This window comes from Grus americana, chromosome 7 (assembly GCF_028858705.1).
Source record: "Grus americana isolate bGruAme1 chromosome 7, bGruAme1.mat, whole genome shotgun sequence".
In the NCBI taxonomy this organism is placed as follows: Eukaryota; Metazoa; Chordata; class Aves; order Gruiformes; family Gruidae; genus Grus; species Grus americana.
Genome location: NC_072858.1, coordinates 21,162,287 through 21,183,366, shown reverse-complemented (window position 1 = coordinate 21,183,366; position 21,080 = coordinate 21,162,287). Strand labels below are relative to the sequence as shown.

Below are 21,080 nucleotides of genomic sequence, written 5' to 3'. Positions count from 1 at the left end.
TCTTGTATGGCTCTTACTTTGTTTTTATGTGTTAGACGACTTCTCTTCAAGATAGCGGCAGTAAGTTCAGATCCTGCCCTATATGCCAATCAATGTTTGAGCACTGACTCCAGTGGAATTTATTCAGCATTTCTACCCTGCTACTTGAGATCTAAAAGGGTTTCCAACAAATAATGCCTTACCTTTGAATTAGGCAAAGATTGAAATTCTCAGGCTAGAAACAGAAAACTGAGGCACAGAACATACCTTTGTCTGTAGTCAAATAATGAATTAACAGCAACTTGGGGATGGGAATTCTGACAGCCTAACCCCACGATCTCCTCCTGACCATTAGATGGCTGAGCTGATTAGAAACCAGGTACGGACAAGCTTATCCCCTCTTAAAATGACCCTGCAATGAAATTCTCTGTAGTGTTTAACCAGTAAGCACTTTTATTGTTGATTTTGAATCCATTAAGACTACATTATGTTGGATTATAAAACTTTGGCTACATCTCCCACATTTGCATGCAGGCATTACATTTGCAAGGTTTTCTCAGAAAAATGGAGCAGGCGCATAAAATGTATAAAGGTTATATGGTTATAACATGGAAGCAGCATGTCAGTTACAGAAATTTGTACCACATGTACCAGTAACAAACCCACATCCCCATGTAAAACTTCTTTGTCCCTCAAAAACCCAACTGCTTCCTCTGTCCTTCATCTCCATGCCCCGGCTGTCTATCAGCCCACATCCCCACTGTTTCTGAAAACACACATCTTTTTCTAAAAAAAGTTTAGTACATTTTTTTTCCCCTTAAAAACTAAAATATTTCTCCTTCACTACCCCCCCCAATCCCCAGATGAAAAATCTATCATAATCTACACATCTGTTCAAGCACTGTTACATGTTAGGAATCTCTATTGCATTATTGAAAACTATCAGATCAGTTACAAACTTCTAAACAAACTAGGATGACCCAAAAATTCCCCTTCCCCCAAAACTACAGAGAACTGAAAATGCTATACTGCATTATCACACTTGCATGCATGTATCCTGAGCCACCTGTATTTATTCACCTTAAGCCCCTTTTAATAAATAACTGTCCAGCAGTAACATCCAGAAGTGTGCTGTCTCCTCCAAATTAAACTCTATATTTACAGAAGTAGGGCTGTTTTCTCAGTGAAATGTTTTTAAAAAACAAAACAAAACAACAACAATAAAAACAGCAAACGATTAAAAAGAGAAAGCATATTACTGATCGTGTTGTCTAAAGACCAACAGGAGTAAAAAGCATTAGGAGCACCAGGTGCACATGCATTTGAACTGGTACAGTTCATGAAATAATGTCATTCATTGTTATGCTCGCTCATTCAGAAGAGGAGCTGATTCTTTTCCTTTTTTTTTTCCTTTTTACGTTTAGGGCCGTCTGCTCTGCAGGCTACTCCCACAGATGGCAATACATGCACTGAGGTTGAAAGATGGCCATAAATATGCTTTGATCAATGTGGTTCTGTCTCAGCTTTAAACACAAGGGGTTTCCCTCCCTGCTGCTTTGCACCTTGTGTCATTTCACATATGTGCCACGTGTGAGCCAAAGGTCCTCCGAATCCACATTTTTCTCTTGGATTTGGGGAAGCATTAGATACTCACTTTTTTGCAAGTTTCAGATGATGTTATGTGCTGGAAAATACAGGGAAATCATCCCACATGAGAACATTTCTTAGCAGTATAACTACTGTAATCACAACTGATGTACAAGCATACTGAAAGAAACATATTGAAATATAAAACCAGTTAGAGGATTTTGTCCCTTCATTTATTTTGAGCCAGCTCTCAGCTGATAGACACCAGCATTACTGCCTTGATTTCAGTTGGCCTATGTTGATTTACAACAGGTAAGGATCGAGCTCAACAGACGGTAAAATAGCAACCAGTTCTCCCACTGCATTGTTACAGTGCCTGAGATCACTGCAAATGGGTACATTTCTACGCAACCAAAAAGGTCTTTCTGTAGCCAGTGCAGCATATTCACTGCCCCCACCTTTGCAAAGGCAATTCAGTTCAGGTTCGCTTTCTCTTCTTCCTGCTTCACTGGCAAACTAAACCTGCAGTGCTCCCATCACAGAAGCTGCAGCCAAAACTTGAGTTTCACACCAAATGCTTAATTTTATATTGTGAAAATGCTGGGAACTCCATTTATTTCAAATTCACGGTGCTTCCTGCTTTATCATGTATGTATCTGATCACTTGAAAGCCCAAACCCCTCCTATCCTTGCTGTACTTGCAAGTTATGCAGAAATTGTTAGTATCTGTTATCTCTGTAAGACTAGCTATTCCACCAAAGAAGAATATTCTCCTCAGCTGCAAACAACAGGCATGTTGGATGCGTGATTGTGAAGAGCCCTCCCTAAGCCAACACCTCCATTCTCACTGGAAGTGAGTCAAATCCTACCAACAGTAACATCAATGAAAATCTGCAACAACTCTACCGACATCTCTCAAGATCCGTACAGGTGCAAGACAATAAAAAATCTGGCTCCCAGGCTTTTTCCTTAGCTAAAGTTTACTCCTGACCCATGAATTCAACTTTATTAGCGGATACTAATCCTGTAAGCAAGTCTTCCCTTTTATTATTATTATATCATTTGTGAGCTCCACCATTGTTTCCATCTCATCACCGCCTGCTGATAAGAGACTTGGCATCTACAGAGCAGTGGTCTGCCCCACTTCCACAAGCAGCTAAACCTCAAATGCCATGTTTTGTCCTGGTAGGGGAATCAGGTTTATTCCCCTCTGCCATTTCAATTCCTGGTTAGCATTTGTTGGCTAATTATTCTTAGACAGCTAACATGAGAGGCTGTTAGGTTCAACTGTAAGTACACAGTACAATTGGTCTTAGACCCAGCACATTTATTTCACATAGACTTCCATACGACCAAAATAACATCAGCCAACGATCTCTGCTTGTAAAGCACCTTCCCCCCCACATCTAGGTCCCTATCCCCTCGCTGGAGTCATCCAGTTCCTTTCACTGGTGTCAAAAGTGGAGCTTCACCAGAACTGTGGTGGAAAATTGGACATGTTTTAGTTTCACCTTTCAACTGAAAGAAATGGAGATAAGTAAGTGAAGACTGGGTGTTGCACTGGCTGCAAAAGCCCTTTCCATTCATAGGAGTGCTACTCTCCAAGCAATTTTTGTAAAGGAAGAGAAACCAAACAAAAACCTACACAGTTCCCACATGCAAACACAGACACACGCACACACATACACACAAACCTCTCTCCTCCAAACACAAATCCATTCTTATGGACCAAATTATGCAGACCCTATTCAAGTGACTAAAAAGAATGAGGATAGGGTTGAGTGCACCCCAATTCTCCTTTCTGATCACAATGAAGTCACAGGTCAGCAAAGTACTTGGACATAAGGATGTTCCTCTTGACCTGCAGGATATTTTAATGCATGCAGAAGTGCTTTGCTGGCTCAGGCCTAAATTAGGAACAGCTCCAAGGCCAGCTGGCATCCATGAGTGTGATTCCACTACTTGCACCAATATACATGAGGTAAGAGCGTAACTCAACAGAGCAGAGCAGTGCAAGAGGAGAAAGAGGCTCTGTGGTTCTTCTGAGTTTATCTTTGACAGCCTCAGCTGCATACACACGGCATGTCACAGTGATCAGCATAGACTGATGAGAGCTTGGTATGGTGTTCTGCAAGTGGGACTTCCACTGGAAATAGTAAGCTTGATTTCTATTTGTCCCAGTACAACTTTCTATGCCTGTAACAACTGCATGAAGAGGCCTTAAATCTGGAGTAACTGCACACTACAGTTCGTGTTCTGTCTTGGACTTATGTGCCAATAACTAGTGTGATGTGCTACATACCCACACCTACACACAGATGGAGAGATAGGTATATGCTGTGTCATAATGCAACATAAACATAATTTCTACAGGTAATAACACAGCCAGTGCCAAAGCGAACCAGCATAGGGATTTGCAGCCACCCCCTCCAATACAATATGATAGGTAGTGGTGGAGAAAAAGCAAGCTCAGATGTTATTTTGATTCACTAGGGAATGATCTGGGCACAACCCACTCAGGTATTGCTTAGTGAACACTATTCATGGGCTGTCCCACAGTCCCGCGTCATAAATTCCCACCTCTGTGTGGGTGCTCACATCACTTTCTGATGACACATGGAATTGAGGTCATGGGTGAGCAGTCACAATGTTTGGGAAATACTCTAGCCAAACATTATACAAAAGAGGGATAAAAGCTCATCCTGACACATCGTGCCATGCCTCTCAACCACAGGTAGACTGCAAGGTTACATATTAGTGGGATCTGGGCTGTCTAAAGAAAGAGCAACTCCTAGAGGAATTCATGTCTGAATCACAAGAGAATCTAGTTCTGCTTGGCAGCAAGATAAAAAAGAAATTTATCTAATTAAATAGCAATGGAATCAGTCTCTCAGTGCTGCTGATATAACTAACACATGTTGTTTGCATATTACAGCATTCATGCTCAAATAACATGTATATTTGTTCCATTTTGGACTGTGTTTTCTGTAAATGAAAACTAAACACCTAGCCAAAACATTTTTCTCAAAATTCCTCTGAACCTTGTACAAATCTGAACCCAGGTCTTGTTCAAGGTTTGGATTTCTAGAACCAATATCTGGCCTTCAGTGGCTATCCTATGCAACCAAGTCCCAACATATGCAGAGATGGCAGGCTCAAAACAGGTTTTCTTAGGAGGAAAAAATATTGCTCTTCTATGCTAGATTATTGGCACATAGTCCCATCTTACCTCATTGTTATAGTCTTCTTATAAACACTCACGGAAATTCCACCTGCAGAACCAAAGGCAGAAAGTTATCTTTGCAATTATTGTTCCATATTAACATCTGGATGCAGTAGTGTTGGGGGGAAAAAGAAAATTCCTCAGTGAACTATGTTTAACCAACTTGCAGGTGGCAGCTATCAAAACAACTGATGCATGTGTACTGGCTAAAGTTATTAATGAATGATCTGACACACCAAGTCAGACAAATGTCATATGTAAATAGATCTTCAAATGTATACATACAAAAGCTGCTACTGTATCTAGATGATCATTTTGGCTTGTTTCTATACCTCATAGCTCTGAATCTATCCACTGAATGTTTACTCAGCACGTGTGGTATAAATATATTCATATACTAAAATTGACACTTGGCAATTTTTCTTTTTTTTTCTTTCTTCTTTTTTTGCTGACCAGCAACAAATTGTGATATCTTTAACTGTAAACCAATACTCAATAAATATGCCGTGTTCAGCAAAAGGACATGTTTTGTCGATCAGGGTTTTGCTGCACTCTAAGCCATGGGCTGTGGGGGTGGGCGCGAAGGAGGAGGTCCAGGAGGGGCTCGGGATGGGGGTGGTCCAGGAGGTGGCTGCCTAGAGGGAGGCTGCAGAGACACAGGAGGAGACGAATTCCTTGGAGCGTTGTTGAGAGGAACATTGTCGGGCCGCGGCAGCTTCGACGGTGGGCTGTAAGGGGCAGAGGTTCCATCTGATTTCACCCGAGTGAAGTTTATGCATCTTCCCTAGAGATAAAGAAAAATTCATTATTCATAAAAAGCAGGTGTTTTGACTCATTAGCAGCTAGCCAAAGGGACTATAAGCAGAGGGGCCAGGCTGCACTTAGAGATCTTCATCTAGTATCATTCACTGGGTCCTAGACATGACATTCCAACTATGCTGTACTAAAGGTCAGCACTAAAAAGCAATGCTTTCCTTGGGTTTCAGAGCTCCTGCCTACACAGAATAGCCTAGGACTGGTTTAAACCAAAAGGGAACCCAGTGTGACTTTGCTCACGTGTGCCCTCTGCTCTGCTACCAGAGCTATGCAGAACATGCCTAAAGCCACAAGTCCACCGAAGTCATGCCTGCCTTGGTGAGATCCCTGACTGAGAAAGCTGTGCTTGAAAAAAACTCATAGCAGAAACAGGATTATATCAGAGGAACTACCTTAGCAAAAGCACCATCTGTAGCTTTCCTTTTCACAGTGATGCTAGCCTAGCTGGTGTCCATGCTTTGAACACTACACTGGGATAGTACATCTGTCTTCTGTGCTCCACTGTAGATGTGGCTTCCCTCACAAACACCAACAAGGTGTGGGACTTTCACAAAGGGCTCTCTCCAATGAGTGTGGTTTCAGAATGGATGTGGGATGCAGGCAGGCAGGAGCTGATGTGAGAACTGTGGATGGAGATTTTACAACAGGAGTAGCTTGGGTTTGAAAAAACTGACCACTGGGGATGTCCTAGTCAACTACAGGCTAAATGCAAATACATCAGGGTTTCTTTAGCCAAAACAAAGCTATGTAGAGGTTTCCACTATCCAAGTTCCAGACACGAAGAGAGACAGACAGACCCCAAAGACCACCTAGCCTTTCCTGTGGGGAGCAGCCAGAGGGTCCTGGGCACTTCAAAACCTACGTGTCAACCTCAGACACCAAGATCTCTGCTGTCTGCTGTACTTGTTCCTCCCCACAACCCCTAGAAGTTGGTTACAAACTGCCCTGCTATTTCCACAGAGGCCTCGTGAAATTCTGCACACACAACCTTGTGTGAGGAGATGCAACACTTCGCATCACTGTCTCCACCTCCTCACCTAGGGATGTAAGAGATGCTTGTGCAAGAACCTAGGTGCCACAAGCTGGGCAGAAGCCTGTGCCTGGAAGTCAAAAAGGCCTCTCATCATCGTGTACAAAGGCTGGAGATGAAGAGTGCCTAAAAATGCAGGAGTGACACTGCCAACAACCCATTTACAGGAGCTGGGATGTGGTTTCCAAACGAGTAACTGTGGGCTGGAAAGTGCCCATCCCATCAGTGATTAACTCCATTTGCCAGCACCTTTTCCTTTCAGCAGCAGGCCTATTTTGTTCCATGTAGCAATCATCTTAACAAAAATGCCTCTACAGTTTAGCACGCAGAGGAGAATGTTATCTGTTTCTCTCTTTTCAAGGCAAACGCTAGCTGGGGCAAAAGGGATAAAACTGTCTGGTTTGTTTAGAAAATACCTGTCTCAGAAGGCATCTTCCCTCCATTATTTTGAAAGACCCACAGAGCCACGATGCTGATGACAGCCAGAGGTTTAGATTGCAGGCTGTAATCAACAAACCAAATTTGGCTCAAGGTTATGCCAACATCCCCCAAACAAAATTCAGGAGAAAGACTTCAGATTTAGAAAAGCTTATCTCAGAGCTAAGCAGCTGTAGATCATGATCCCCACACTACCAATGGCTGCGGTAACAGGGAATTACAAGAACCCACACAGTGACAGATCGCTGCTAGCTCAGTGCTGCCTGGCAGGAGGAAACTCTGAAGGTGTTTAGAGAATGGGCTGAGTTTCCATGGCAACCCCACAAATCACAGTTTCCCCTGGAATCCAGGCAAAAGCCACCACAGCTGAACCACAACTATCTATTTTGTTAAGCGACTTCCAATGCCTGCCCCTTCGTTCATGAAAAGTATTTCTTTCAAAAGAAGGGAATCACTTAAGTCTACGGCTTCTCTGAAGAAAGGCAAGCAGCGTATCAAGAGAAGCTTGTGTAAGCTCCAGAGAGCTCAGAAAATGATTCAACAAATGCACTAACGCCCAAAGGGTACCACCCTACTGCTTACTTGGACTGGATGGCTCAGGGCTTCAAGAGATCAACTGCAGCCAAGAGTTGTTTGAATAGGCATGTTGTTGCCTGTACACAAGACATACTCAGTAGTTCTCAGTCCCAGCTTTCACCATCACAATTCACCACTACACTTAAACAACAGTGTCAATAAGTAGGATAAAATTCCCTTTCTAAAAATCCAGCCTTGTTATAGCAGATGTTACTTATGAACCAGGTTTGAGGAATTAATACACTAGGACCAGACCCTTTGCGTGGAAGCAAAGGGGAAAAGCCAAGGTCTTGGTTACTTCTGCAACAAAGATAAACCACTGGATCAAAAAAGCCAAGTTGATACTTTGCTCTACTCCACCACAGAACTCAAGTCCTCATCAGCATTGCGGCGAGCAGCCATCCTTATCAACTATTTGTATTCTGCTGTGCTCCATTGTATTCAGAACACAACTGGAAATCCAGCAATATTTACTGACATACAATGAACGTTACAGGTATTTTTAACAGCACTACTGCAAATATGCTTAAGAAAACTCAGCCTTGATATTTATAAAGTTATGAATTTAGAACAGCTAAATAATCATGCAAGACAAAAAAAAAAAGAGAAAAGAAGTCAGAGGTATTCAGATGAGATGCACCATATGGGGAGGGAAAAAATTAAGCACAGAACAATCTCCCTCATAGTAAATGCAAAGCTGCAAACCCAACACTAGTGCTTTTGCCTACAAGCCTTTCCTGCCTCTCTGTTTTGTCTCTCTCCCAAACATCAATTCCAAATATATTCATAGTCTATAATCAAAGGGGATCCCATAAATCTGTTTGCATTACTTTCACTTCAGTTAAAGTGATAGGGGACGTCAAACTGCTGCCAGTTTCTGCCATGCTCACTGATTTGTCAGACAGATGGGTAATTTAAAGGCCATGCGCCGCATTGTGTCATGAAAAATACGGTTAGGTTGGGAGAGTCTGACAGATAGAGGCTCAGATGATCGATGTATGTATCGTGACACTTCCTCACAAAAGATTATTGGTTTTAGCCTGCAATCTCATATATCAAAGACTTCTGGTGAATACTGGAGCAAATCCTCCTGACCACTTCAAGCAGCCATTGATAAAACGAGGCCAAACTCTTAGCCAGTGTTAGGTTAACAGATGAAAGGGAAAGGGAGAAACAAATGATAATAAACCATAAGTCACAGGTTGGACTTATCAAGTATATTTTATCAAAAGATTTCTAGGTTGAAGAATTAATCCCTCCACTCATCACACTTTCCTGAGTGTCACAGCTATTCTACCTAACATGCACATCCCTCTAGGGTTAGTTTATAAAAAAAATCCATGATGTTTCTCAAATGAACATACTAACCACAGGATTTTTAATACTCTGTGTTTGAAAGGATTAAGTAATTTCCTCTTCAAAGGCATACAAAGGCTTTTAAACCATAGAGAACATGGATAGAAATCAGGTATCCTGCACACTCACCTATGCTCTCCCTTCAGAGGGAATTAACAGGGATTAAGAGCCATCACCACTTTAGTAGCAGTAACAGTATTTTTTTTTTTCCAGAAGCACAGTATGAACTGTTATAGGGAAAGTGTTAGAGTTGCAAGGTGCGGTAATACCCTGATGATCTCGGGCACAACAGCTGTCGGTAGCTGCTTTATTGTTTTCTAGGAAGCAGATGATCCATGTAAATCCAGTTCTGTCTGGTTTCAGCCCCGCTCCCAGTACAACATCCCTCAGATGGTGCGACCCGCACCGCGTACTGTCATTCAGGCACCAACTGAAGGTCAGCAATGCGCCATATGGAGTTACGCCCTTACTTCAGCTCACATCTGCACTGTCTTCCTAATGCACAATTATTTTGCCTCCCCATATGTCCATCCACTTGTTAGGCTCTTGTTATGCTGCTTGGCAAATTGGCTTTTCAAAAAGTACAAATACTGAAGCAGCGGGATCTGCCCTTGTTCCGACTCCAGCTTTTATCCCAGTGTAACAATCACATGTGCAATTCAGGCACTTTGTACTTCTAGGCAATGCCTCCTCGACCACCTAGGATGTGTTTTTTGTGTGTGGTTTAAGGCGGGGGGGAGGAAGGGAGGAACCTCTTGAAAGCCACTGCATCTTGTTTCTGGGCTACTTTTATCGTAGTACTCAGTACATCATTCTCCAGTGCTTGTTCCCCCAAAATCTTTAGCTGCTACTCAGCAAGTTTTCAATGGAAAGGAACAACTGTTAAAGGGATCCAGGCAATTCAAAGAGTGCCATGGGCAAGTCTCTTCACCCATGATACTAAGAGCACTTCAGCAAAAAGAATTTAAAAAATCTGCCCCATCTGCCAGTAGCCGTCCCTTTTCTCTGTTCATTTTAATGCACGCATTGGTGTTTATTCAACAAAAATCAAATCCAGTTTCATCTCTGTGCATGCCAGAGTGTTTGTGTACACAAAAAGTATGTCTGTTTCTTATTTTTAGCTGCATTAGTTGACTTAATAAAAGATATCCTTCCTGTTCCAAACTTTGCTTGAGTTTTCATTCACTCTTGTTTTTGCTTACGGAGTCTCAGTGCTGCAATTCTGACTAGGAGAGGGGGGTATCTGCCTGAGGAAGAGTTGGCTTCACTTAAATGTTTATTGAAATGTCTTGGTCTTTCACTTTGTAAGAATACGATACTTGCCTTTATATTTTAGAATGGATTAAAATAAAATCATTAATTTAAAGTTTGAGCATAGCAAACCAAAACACTAGACCACCAAATTAAAAAAATAAAGTAGCTCCCAGTCACAAGTAATCTGAGATGAACGTAACTTCCTTGGGCTCAAATGAGTAGTCACTTTCGTCCCTGGTTTTGTTTATGGATGTCACTGGGATGACTCTGCCAGCTTGCCATGGACTTGGTTTGTCAGTATGTAGCTTCATTTCCAAAATATCTATCAATGGTTCAGTGTAAAAGTGGAGCTCTAAAACTCAAAAGAACAGATTCAGGTTTTTATGCTACCTACAAAACCACTAGAGCAAGCATCTACAAAAAGTCAAAATCACTTTAGCTAAGTGAAGGTTTTGATGCACACACCCAGAACCCAGGGGGATATAGACCTTCAAGATCAGTGACTTTTGCAAAAGTTGAATCTTGGAAAAATTAGAGAACAGAGTGATCCCTGTCCTCTAAAAAAGAACAAAAGTGTTCCAGCAGAAACACCTACACCAAGTACCCTAAAACAGCAACAGCATGGGAAACTTGTTTAGCAAACATATTTATGAATGAGAAAGATTATGGATACAGTAATTTTATAAAGAAGAACTGAACTGAGGTGGGACAGGGTTCCCACTATTTGAGTTCCCTGGGCAAGTGTCCGGATCAGCAGCTGGCTCCTCAGGAGGCAGGATCTATGCGCATCAGCCTTTGCCACAAGCTTCCTCACATTGCACTGCTTCGTGCTGACATGTCACGGCTCATTAAAACCTTCACGGATTTCCTGGGAATTGCACTGATTACCCTGCAGCACACAGGCTAGAAATCAGTGAGCTGCTGAAACAGTTTGTCACGTAAAACCTAATCCCGATTTTCAGACATATTCAAGTAACTTTTACTAACTCCTACTCTTACATTTTGGGACTGAGATACTGTTTTCGTGTTGAAGAATAAAGTATCAGAAATGTCAGAGATTCCCATATCAGCAGTTTCGTAGCTGCTCATGTTTTCAGGTCAATAAATATGTAATTTATAATTTCTAATTATATTATTTAACAATTAAATATTAATCAACACCATTAATTATACTGTGGTTATTTCATTAATCATTAACAATTAATTTATTAACTTGTAATTAATTTTTATATGAAGCCATTTTCAGTCATTAGGTCTCAAATCAAAATATTAAATATCATCAACATAAAATATTTGTTTACATGAGAATCTGACTCTTTAAATATCTTCCTGTTTATTAAGTCCTCTCTTGTCAATAACAATTTCTTGGGATCTATTTGGCAGCTCAACATTGATGCCTAAAATGATAGTAGTCCAAAACTATGAACAGATAAGAGAAAATGAGGTTGACTGAAGAGAGGGTGATTTTAAAAGTAAGGTCCAGTAAAGTGGCAGTGTTCAACAATGAGAATATAATTATTATCTTTAGCACTGCTTTTAAAAAGTAAAATCAGTTCAGCTCTTCCTTTATCCAGTGCATTATTTGGCCTCTTTATAAGTAAACTCACATCACTTCTGCTCCCTCCTTCTGTGATGGAGTTATTGAAGGGGAAGGGAGTCACTGCATTGTGGATTGTGAATCACTCATATTGTAACGCTAAGGACCCTATTATGTCCTTAGGTACATCACAAAGTCAAACTGAAAATTACAAAATTATGAATGCAAATGCATGAGGATGACCCAAGCAGCAGCAAACTGTTTACAGCACAGTGTGAGCAAGGTGGTGCTGCCAAGAGGTGTAACCTACTGGGCTCACTCAATGTGCTTCACACCACAAAAGGAATTAGACTGAGCTTTAAGATGGGAGGTAACACAACTTTAAATGAGACACATATCCTGACCCTGGAAGTGACAGTGATATTTAAAAGCAGCTGAGGTACATGCAGATCCTTCACACAGTCCACAAAGACAATTTATAAGCAACTTCTGTGCCTTTTGTCTTTTTAGTAACCACACTAAACCACCCACAAGCTGCAGGCACTGGCTCACTGGGGCAGCACCAGGCAGACAAAGCATAACGTTAGTCCCTGCTTCAGAAACCCTGATGCCCGAGTCACAAACAAGAAGATAGCTGCATACGGGCTGGCAGCAGAGCACACGGCGACAGCAAGACACAGCTAAGCAATGCCTTGGGCTACTGACACACTCAGAGTAAAACCTGTTGGCTTAGCCAAGACACGGCCCACATCGCTGCCCAGAAAGCCCAGGCGAGAGCAGAGGGCGTGCTTTGTAAAGGACCTGGGAGAAGAAATTCTTCAGAAGTCCAGTATGCCCTCAGACACCCTGGCTATGGGAGCCAAATTGCTGAGTAGGATTTATGGGGTGGAGAAGGGAAGACAGGGCACGGGAGCTCTTCTTTTGACACCAAGTGTGTGATAATGCCATCCAAGGGATTCCCCAGGGGCCGAGGGAGGTATGTTGCCAGGGCAAACTCACAAACAGACCCATGGCATGCACTGCATATGACAGTGGCAATAAAAGTAATCTTTTGGGTCACTTGCTGGCCAAGACAAAAGTCAACAACAACCAAAAGTCTTCATTTTTCAGGTAAAAGAAATACGTCAAAATAAGTTTCACTTGGGCTTGAAATACATACATTGTTCAATTCAAAACATCTTTTCCTTACATTTCAGATAGGTGTTTCAAAACAAAGATTGAAAATATTGAGATTTTTCAAGGATATTTTTTCCACTTCAGTTAATTCCACTAACATGCAAAAATACTTAGAGAACATCTAAAGAAACAGGTTTTAGCCAAAACAGAGAGAGTCATCTGGAAGATAGTGTCCAGATCCACTAGGGAATTTAAGGTACAGCTAGGAACTGCTTTGCAGTAAGATTAATAGCTGCAGTATCCCAGGCTACTGTAGCTTCTTTAATCAGAATGCCGAGGGTTGAATGCAACCAAGCGCTGATAGGTTCCCAAGACACGCACGTCTGGAGACACTGCTCCCCAGTCCACAGTCCCAACTGTGCATGGCACTGCTTGAAACCAGGGATGGATCCTCTGGGAGCAGTCTATTCAGTTGGTTGAAGATCAGTGCAGGAATACACTGAGGAGAAGCAGGCTACTTCCAATTTACCCCTGGAGAAACCAGACAATGACGAGGAACGTGAGGGAAGAATAGCTCAGCCAAGGAAACTGGCCTTTTAAGCTAGAATCAGGACCCTTCAGCAAAATAAACTTTGTGCTGAACACATGCCCACCATCCAGCCCTCACATGCCTGGTACCACTTCTCCAGCTTAGGCACACAAGGAAAGTGACATGGTGACATGGAGAACCCATCCCAGTATTGAAGACAAGGCTATTCAAATAATTTGAATCACACTCTATTCAGCAGGGAGCTGCATGTTGTTTCCAGCCCTGCCTTAGCAGGAAAATGCAGCATGGGCTACAGACACCTCCTGAAAGAATGGCTGGAGTCACAAGATAGCTTGCAGGAATGCACAAAACATCACATGTCTTGGACCTTGCTTAGGTTGTGGCTGAAGTAACACACAGTGCAGATTCATAACAAAGCCTGTTGATGCTGAGCCCTAAAAAAAGCTTAAGTGGCAAACGGAACAGAAAAGGATAACACTGGGCATAATCAAAGTTAAGGTCTATCAGGTACACTTTATATTCAGTACCAATCTCAAAGTACAGTCATGCCACACCAAACACCACCCAAACCTGACAGAAATACCTTAACCTAAATCTGCACTTACAACGCACGATTTACTGTCTTCCTCTTTTCTGACAGCTTTTATGGATGAGGCTCCCAAAGTGTAGGAAGTGAGGAGAGCCACTGTCAGGTCATGTCATCTACCCAAGGTTATGCAGGAGATTTGGGGGAAAAAAAATGGTATTTACAAGTTCAGGACTCGTGACTCACATCCCTTGTTTTAACCACAGCACCACACATTTCCACACTTGAATGCTGACCAGACTAGAATGTGGTTCAAGAAAAAAACAACAGTGGTTGGTGCAAAAGATTTTTCTCTTTCCTTTGGCATTTCCAGGGAAAAGGAGATTGCATTTGTCCATCACCTAGAATGGGAAGGGCTTTAGAGCATAGCAACAAGAGCAACAAACACTTGCTGGGTGCAACAGGCTCACCTTTGAGGTATTGGCTTGTGGCTTGCTGGGAGGAGCAAATTAGGCCACAAAGGACCATAACTGGTCTTGCTCAAATTGTAATTAAGTGTCATCATGCTTTCCAGGGTGAATTGTTTGACTGTATCTTCAGGAGCAAGCTGGGGTTATGGCGTGCACAAAGGAAAAGCACAATGCTCTTTACCCACCTAGGGTATAGGATAATGCTGGAGACTCTCAGAGAGATTTCTGATGAAAGTAGTTATTATTTTCTTTGCCTCATCCAAAAATGTAAGATCCTGGCCCACCACACAGACAAGCTGCCTCTTTCTCTATAGTCTGGAAGCAGATCAAGTATCCCCAACCCATCTCTGGGTAACTGTCCCCTGAATGGCTCTGCTGCTACCTAAAGCAAGTAGATGGCAAACCCACAGTCCCAGGTTCCTCTGTGCTTACCTCACAAGGATTGTCTTCTCTTGGGATGAGGCTCATACAGTTTATCATCAGTGCTGGTGCATTTATAAAGCACAGAAAACCTCTCCTCCCCCAAAAGCTCCTATATTGAGTTGGATGGGAGATAACCGCTTTAATTATTTCTAGGAATGAATACACCAGGGAAGCAACTCAAGCACCAGAGTCCCAACATGGAACTCTCCTTCCCATTTCAAGTATGCTAGAGAGACCTAACACTCTACACGTATATATCCCTGCCATGTTTCCCCTCTGCAGCTTGACCTATCAAGTACCAGCTCTGCACTTTGAAGTTACTCTTTTCTATAAGTACTCCCTTGCCACCTCTCTCGTACAAACTCTGTTATACACCCTGGTCTCAACTTACTAGACAGCGGCCTCTCCCCCCACAGTAGAAAAAAAAACAAACCACCTCAAAGCTCTGCTCCACTCAGAGTGCCTGGCCTTTAGCGTTGCAAGAAGGGACACTGCTCTTGGTATGCTTCACTTCAAAGTTTCTGTATATCCCACTCCTTAAAGTTAACAGCCAGTGACAACTGAGGTGTCTACTTAGGTAATTATGTTCCCTAGAAGAAATCCAACAAGGAAGGGAAAAGAAGGGATATGTTCACATGCCAAAAAAAAAAAAAAGGCAGAAAGATCATAAAGCGCTGCAGAAACCACCAGTGTTGCTGCAAAGAGCGCCAACTGTTTGCAGTCTTGCTGTTCCAGAACAGTTCCTATCTGAGACTAAAACTGGCATATATAACTAGAGGATTTTGTTATTAACTTGATGTTTATGTTCAAGGTAAGATTAACTTAATCTTAAGGCTTAACAGACATAGCTCATAAGCTCTTCAGGTCGTGTAGTATCTTTGCGTTACTCATACAATGGCTGACACAGTGATTTGGGTTTTCTTCTGGTACCACAACATGAACCACAGTACTTTATATGAGAATAGAGGCATCCAGAACTACAGCTCCTCTGTAAAAAGTAAGGATGCAATACCTTTTGATTTTTAGTTATCACTCTGTACAATAACTTTAGTATGAATAATAGTATTAATACATTATCTTACACAGTGTTTTTTACTTCTAGAGCTCAAACACCTTCAGAGGAAGGTCACAGCATTACTCATTCTACATATGGGGAAATGGATTCCTACATAGTTACTAAATATATGTAAACAGAGAGCTGAGGAAGGCTGGGTAGGTTAAGTTCTGGACTGTTACCCAACTCAGAAGACAATGAGGGATGTACAGCTCCCAGCTGAAACAAGGGGTTCAGCATTGATCCAGGGGTGCTGCCAAGAAACAAATAAAACACAGTGGCTGCAGCATATCTGTTCACTAGCACGTGCAAATCGTGGATCTATACATGCAGCTCTAGCAAGCAACTGCATGTGCATTTGTCTTTTCAAAAAATGTGTACCATAAGTTGTGGCCACCTTCCTAAGCTCCAAGATAGTCACCTGACTCCAAGCCAGGCCTGCATACCTTAGACACACTGTATTCTAGGTATGACTGTGGAGCATCAGTGAAGTGCTGCCTGGAAAACTGTGATAACGACATGCAGAAGCCTAGTCCCCCAAGGCAGACATGTCAGAGCTGCAGTTAACGAGGGACTAAGTCACCAGTTCTTATCCCAAAGTCACCTTCCCTATAAAAAAAGTGAGAACCAGACCTGATGAACTTGTTCCTTTACCATAAATATCAAAGAAATATCAGTGGTATACATGCTTTGAGAGTAGCAGATGTGGACAGATCCCTAGTTCCACCCGGGGGCAGACAGGCAGCATCTATCCTCAAAGCCTATTTGTGAATTCTTCTTCCACATCAGGAATAACATGATCCTGGCACAAGTGAGAAGTAATGCCAATATGTAGGCTTCTTGCAGGACAGGAAATTCATTAGTCACTGATTACATGTTTCCAGCTGCAGTGCTCAGCACATCCTGGGAACTGTGCATCAGGACAATGGGTCCCACACCAGGGAGCTTTTTTCCCCCCCATGCCATGCCTGCTACAGCAGGAATGAACCTTACAGATATGGGTGTCCTTTGGAAAAAAGAAAAAGAAAGTAAGATTGGAGCTACATGTGTCACATTTTCATGGAAAGTGACAAAGTGAGACCACCTACTGTAGCAGGCGATGTCCCGTCTCTTTAATTTTTCAGCAGCTTATGAAGGTAATTGGCTCCTGAAAGGTTAAGCAAAGGGAGAAAAGCCCCAGAACCAGGCAGCAGTCGCTGATGAATACAGTCTGAAGGAGCTCAGTGCTGATTTTCCAGCACCCCCTGTAGCTCTGCCAATTACTACTTGGGCAATTACAACACATCTCCAAGCAAGTGGCAGTGAAGCCTATTGAAAGCCATTACTTGGGCTTGAAAAGAAGTAATTAGAATGAGCTCCAATAGCACTGGTACATGGGCAGCTAGTGGAGTGATAGGCGGGTGCTGCCATCCCCATGGGCTGCATTCAAACTGCTGAGCACATGTAGGTAACAGCCAGAAAGTAATTACTAGCCATTAATAATCCATAGGTTTGGTGTCCCACCATTCCTCTGAGAAGTCCCAGACTTAACTAAACCTCACAGCTATAAGGAAGGTAAATACTGTGTTCTCATGATTATTTTGCAGTGGGGAAAAGCAAGGCACATAGATGTCATGGTCAGCATTAGAAGGAATCACTCAAAATTTGAGTGTAATCAGACTTTCTGAGGTTTAGCAAATCTATCAGCTTAAGAGTGGTCACTTTGAAAAGGACACACAGAATAAGGAACCCAAATACTCCTGGTCTCATTTCAGAGGCTGGTGTTTAAAATTCCAGCTGCTGTGCCTTGTTCAAAGTCAGGTAGTAACTCAATGGTGAGAACTTGAAAGGACCTAGAAGTCCTGGATTCCAATATAACCAGCAGCTCATAGTTCGTGATATTTTTTTCTGCTGCACAGCAGCCTTCTTACCTTCAGTTTTATGGAATGAAGAAGGAAGAAAGGCTTTCAGATCTTTGTACAACAGCCTGCTTCTAGTCCCCTTCCCTGGGAAGGGGCTTTGCATTTGCAAACCACAGGTTAGTACTGCTAAAGCATTGCTTTTTTCCAAGTATAGTCCCATGAGTACACAAGTGCAATGGTGAGAGCAAAATCCAGTCTACGCTCTCACTCTCTGTTGCAGGTAATAGTGACAAAAATGAGATCATTTTCTAAAGCTTTAAAGTAAACAAGAACAATTCTGCCTGGGGAAAAATGTCGTCTTTTTTTTAGTTGAGGTTTTCGGTAAACCAAGCCTCTGAGAATTTCCTGTGACAGTATTTGCTGAAATGCAAAATGGAATGGATTTGCTGAAAGCAGCAACTAAGCAGACCATTTGAAAGAAGCATCTCACCTTCCTCTTTGCACATACTGGGGCTTTTAATGTTTACAAAAGCCTGACTTTTGATCCATGAGGCCAAAGGGAAGAGCTTGAAAGTTCCTTTTTTCAGACTACTGACAACCTGTCCCACCAGCTACTGTGGTTTCTATGAGATACTTCAAGATAGCCAGACATTAATATTTCCCAAATTCCAGTCTTCATAGCAGCCCCCTGCAAGCTCAGGAGGACACCAACATAATGATGGGGAAGTCCTCAAGGCAGCCTGAGTATCTTGAGCAACACATAGCTCACCAGGCCACGCGGCCATTCTGACATGCTCCCTGTTGCTGGATGAACAGTGTCCTTACTTCAGAGCTGTCAATCCCTTTCTTGGGCCAAAAGAGTGACTGCTGGTCCCCTAAGCCCCAAATTTCTGGGGGAGGAAGGGAAGAATAGCAGCCTAGCTGTAAGGGATCCATCACTGCAGCAGTAACACAACTGTCTGCCTATGAAAGCTTCACCTTTGTACATTACTGCAAGGAACAAAGCCCAGCAATCTGCAGCAGAGCCGCTAGCTCTTTTTCATCTCTTTGCTCCTCTGCTGATGTTGTCTGAGAGCTCAGCAAAAAGCCATCCCACAAATAGCAGCCTATCTGCTAATGATGGGGTAGAGCTAAGTGTGTTTATCCCTTGCTGTCCCATCCTGGTGCAATAGAAGGTCCTGCTAGGGCTGACCTGCAGAATTTGAGTGAGCAGGGTCCTGTGACCCTTTACTGAGGTACTTGCCAAACTAATAACCAACTTCAGCAATGGTACCATGACATGATCTTGAATGCAGACCAAGAGGAGGAGCTGTCTGCGGAGCCAAGCCAAACACCATGGGCAAAGCTCCCAGAAGGGGCATCAGAGCTTGTGCTTGCCTTTAGATAGGCAGTTCTGAAAAGTGCCTGTGATTTTCACAGCCAGTCCTATTAATACAAGCCTGCCTAATAATGGTGGGTCATCAATCCTGAGATCCTTTTCTTGCCAAGTCTGTGAAAGGCATGAGCCAGGGCAGGGGAGCACTCAGGGGGCCTCAGCCAGCTCTGCAGCAAGGCTGTAACCCAGGACATGCTTCTACCAGCAGCTCAGTTCCTGCAGCGTGAGAGGAACAGGCAAAGGAGGCTGGTCACCAGCCCATTGCTCCCAGGGGACTGCAGGGCACCAGTCTGTCTCAAAGGGCAGTGCAGGGAAGCAAGGACAGAGATACAGCAAGGAGAGGAAGAAACCACAGAAGGAAATGAAAGTGAATGTCTAGGACAGGAGTCCAAGGGGAACAACAGGTAAGGAAAAGAGCAGGTGGTTTGGGAAAGGCAACAGGATCATGATAAAGGAAGAAATGAGGATGGATAGACAGACAACAGTCCTGGCCACCCAGAGCAAAGGACAACAGAAAGTCCCTTGCAGCAGTCAGCCAGATATTCCTGCACACATGCTTCAAAAGAGTTTTTAAAGAATGTTTTAATATTAAAAAATTCTCCTTTGACATCTTCCCCTGTCCCAAAAGCCATGTGAAAATATTTTTCTCCCTGTACTGTGGATGTTCTCTTCTCTATAATTAGTATTTTCATTATGCAGAAAGAAGTGTTTTGCTATATTTTCTCCCCAATGGCTGCAAAAAGTAAACATATGCCCAACTGAAGCAATAAAAATTGAAAATTAAAACTAAAACTTTTTTTAATTGAGGTAAACTGTGAAACAGACATTTGGAAAAATGTAACTTCAGGGAGTTATTCCAATAGGAAACAACCTATCTCTCTGGTAATCCCTGAAAATGTAAAGATAATAATTTGACCAATTTTAGGAAATCCAGAGATAGGAATTTTCTGAGTTACGAATCCAAATGTCACACCCAAAACAGTTAAATTGTGTTCCTTTTGCTTTCCGAGTTCTAAGTTTTCTTGAACAACCAAGACAATTATGAAATTACCTTAAAAATCAAAGGAAAATAAAAAAACCCCAAAGATCTCTCCCCCCTGCTCCCCCAAATCCCTCAAAACCCCACCAAGCAAAGCAATCCTTCTCTCCAAGATCACCACACAGTCACTGGTCTCCAGATGGCGCAGCATGGAAGAACACCATGTACCAAGGCACGTCAGGCTGTACTTCATGTCTACCCAACAAAATCCATTGACTGCTGTCAGCACATCTGTACAGGAATGACCTTGTCTCTGCCATGACTGAGTCGAGCGGAGCTGTGGGCTTGCTCCTGGGGCTGCCAGGCTCCTCCAGCTCTGCACAGCCAGAGCCCCAGGCTCTCCACGCTGCTGGTCACTCATAGCACTGACTTGATCTCCCCATTCTTTAGCCCTAAAGTGCACGTCTATACTCATATATACTTATGTGTACATACATGTATATTTATATACTTCCCCTCCACCGAAAGCCTAACTTACAAGGTGACAATTCTCCACTAGGAAAGTCAACCTAACAGTATATAACAACCTTGCTCTTTTCTGTGCTAGCTTTCTCCATGAAATACAGGCCTATGATGTCCTTTCTAAAAAAAACCAAAAAAAACAAAAAACAAAACCAAAAAAAAACCAGAAGGCTGAAAGCGAAACACAAAAATGACTAGAAAATGTTCTTCAGCTTTAGTTAATTTCACAGGCCAGGGAACAGAGATGATGCTATTCTTCCACCGAATCTGGCTCAATAGGATTCTTTCCACCCTGTTTCCCAGATGTACATTTGATTTTTCTAATGTTCTCCCTGATACAATAATCCTTCAGCTTGCTCTGTTTTACATTGCCTCTTTTGAGCCCCTCGTCCTCCCTGCAGCAGAGCTGGAAGGCAAGGAACTGAGGA

At 42.6% G+C, this 21,080-nt stretch overlaps 1 protein-coding gene across 1 annotated transcript in view; it reads right to left on the bottom strand.

Moving 5' to 3' along the window:
- Positions 1–423: 423 nt before the first annotated feature.
- The window catches only part of ANTXRL (ANTXR like), a 61,562-nt gene continuing 40,905 nt past the window's right edge, over positions 424–21,080 (bottom strand). The window contains exon 18 of the mRNA XM_054832330.1: positions 424–5,573. Within this exon, the coding sequence (XP_054688305.1) occupies positions 5,343–5,573 (231 nt within the window). The 3' untranslated portion in view covers positions 424–5,342. The remainder of the gene's footprint in view (positions 5,574–21,080) is intronic.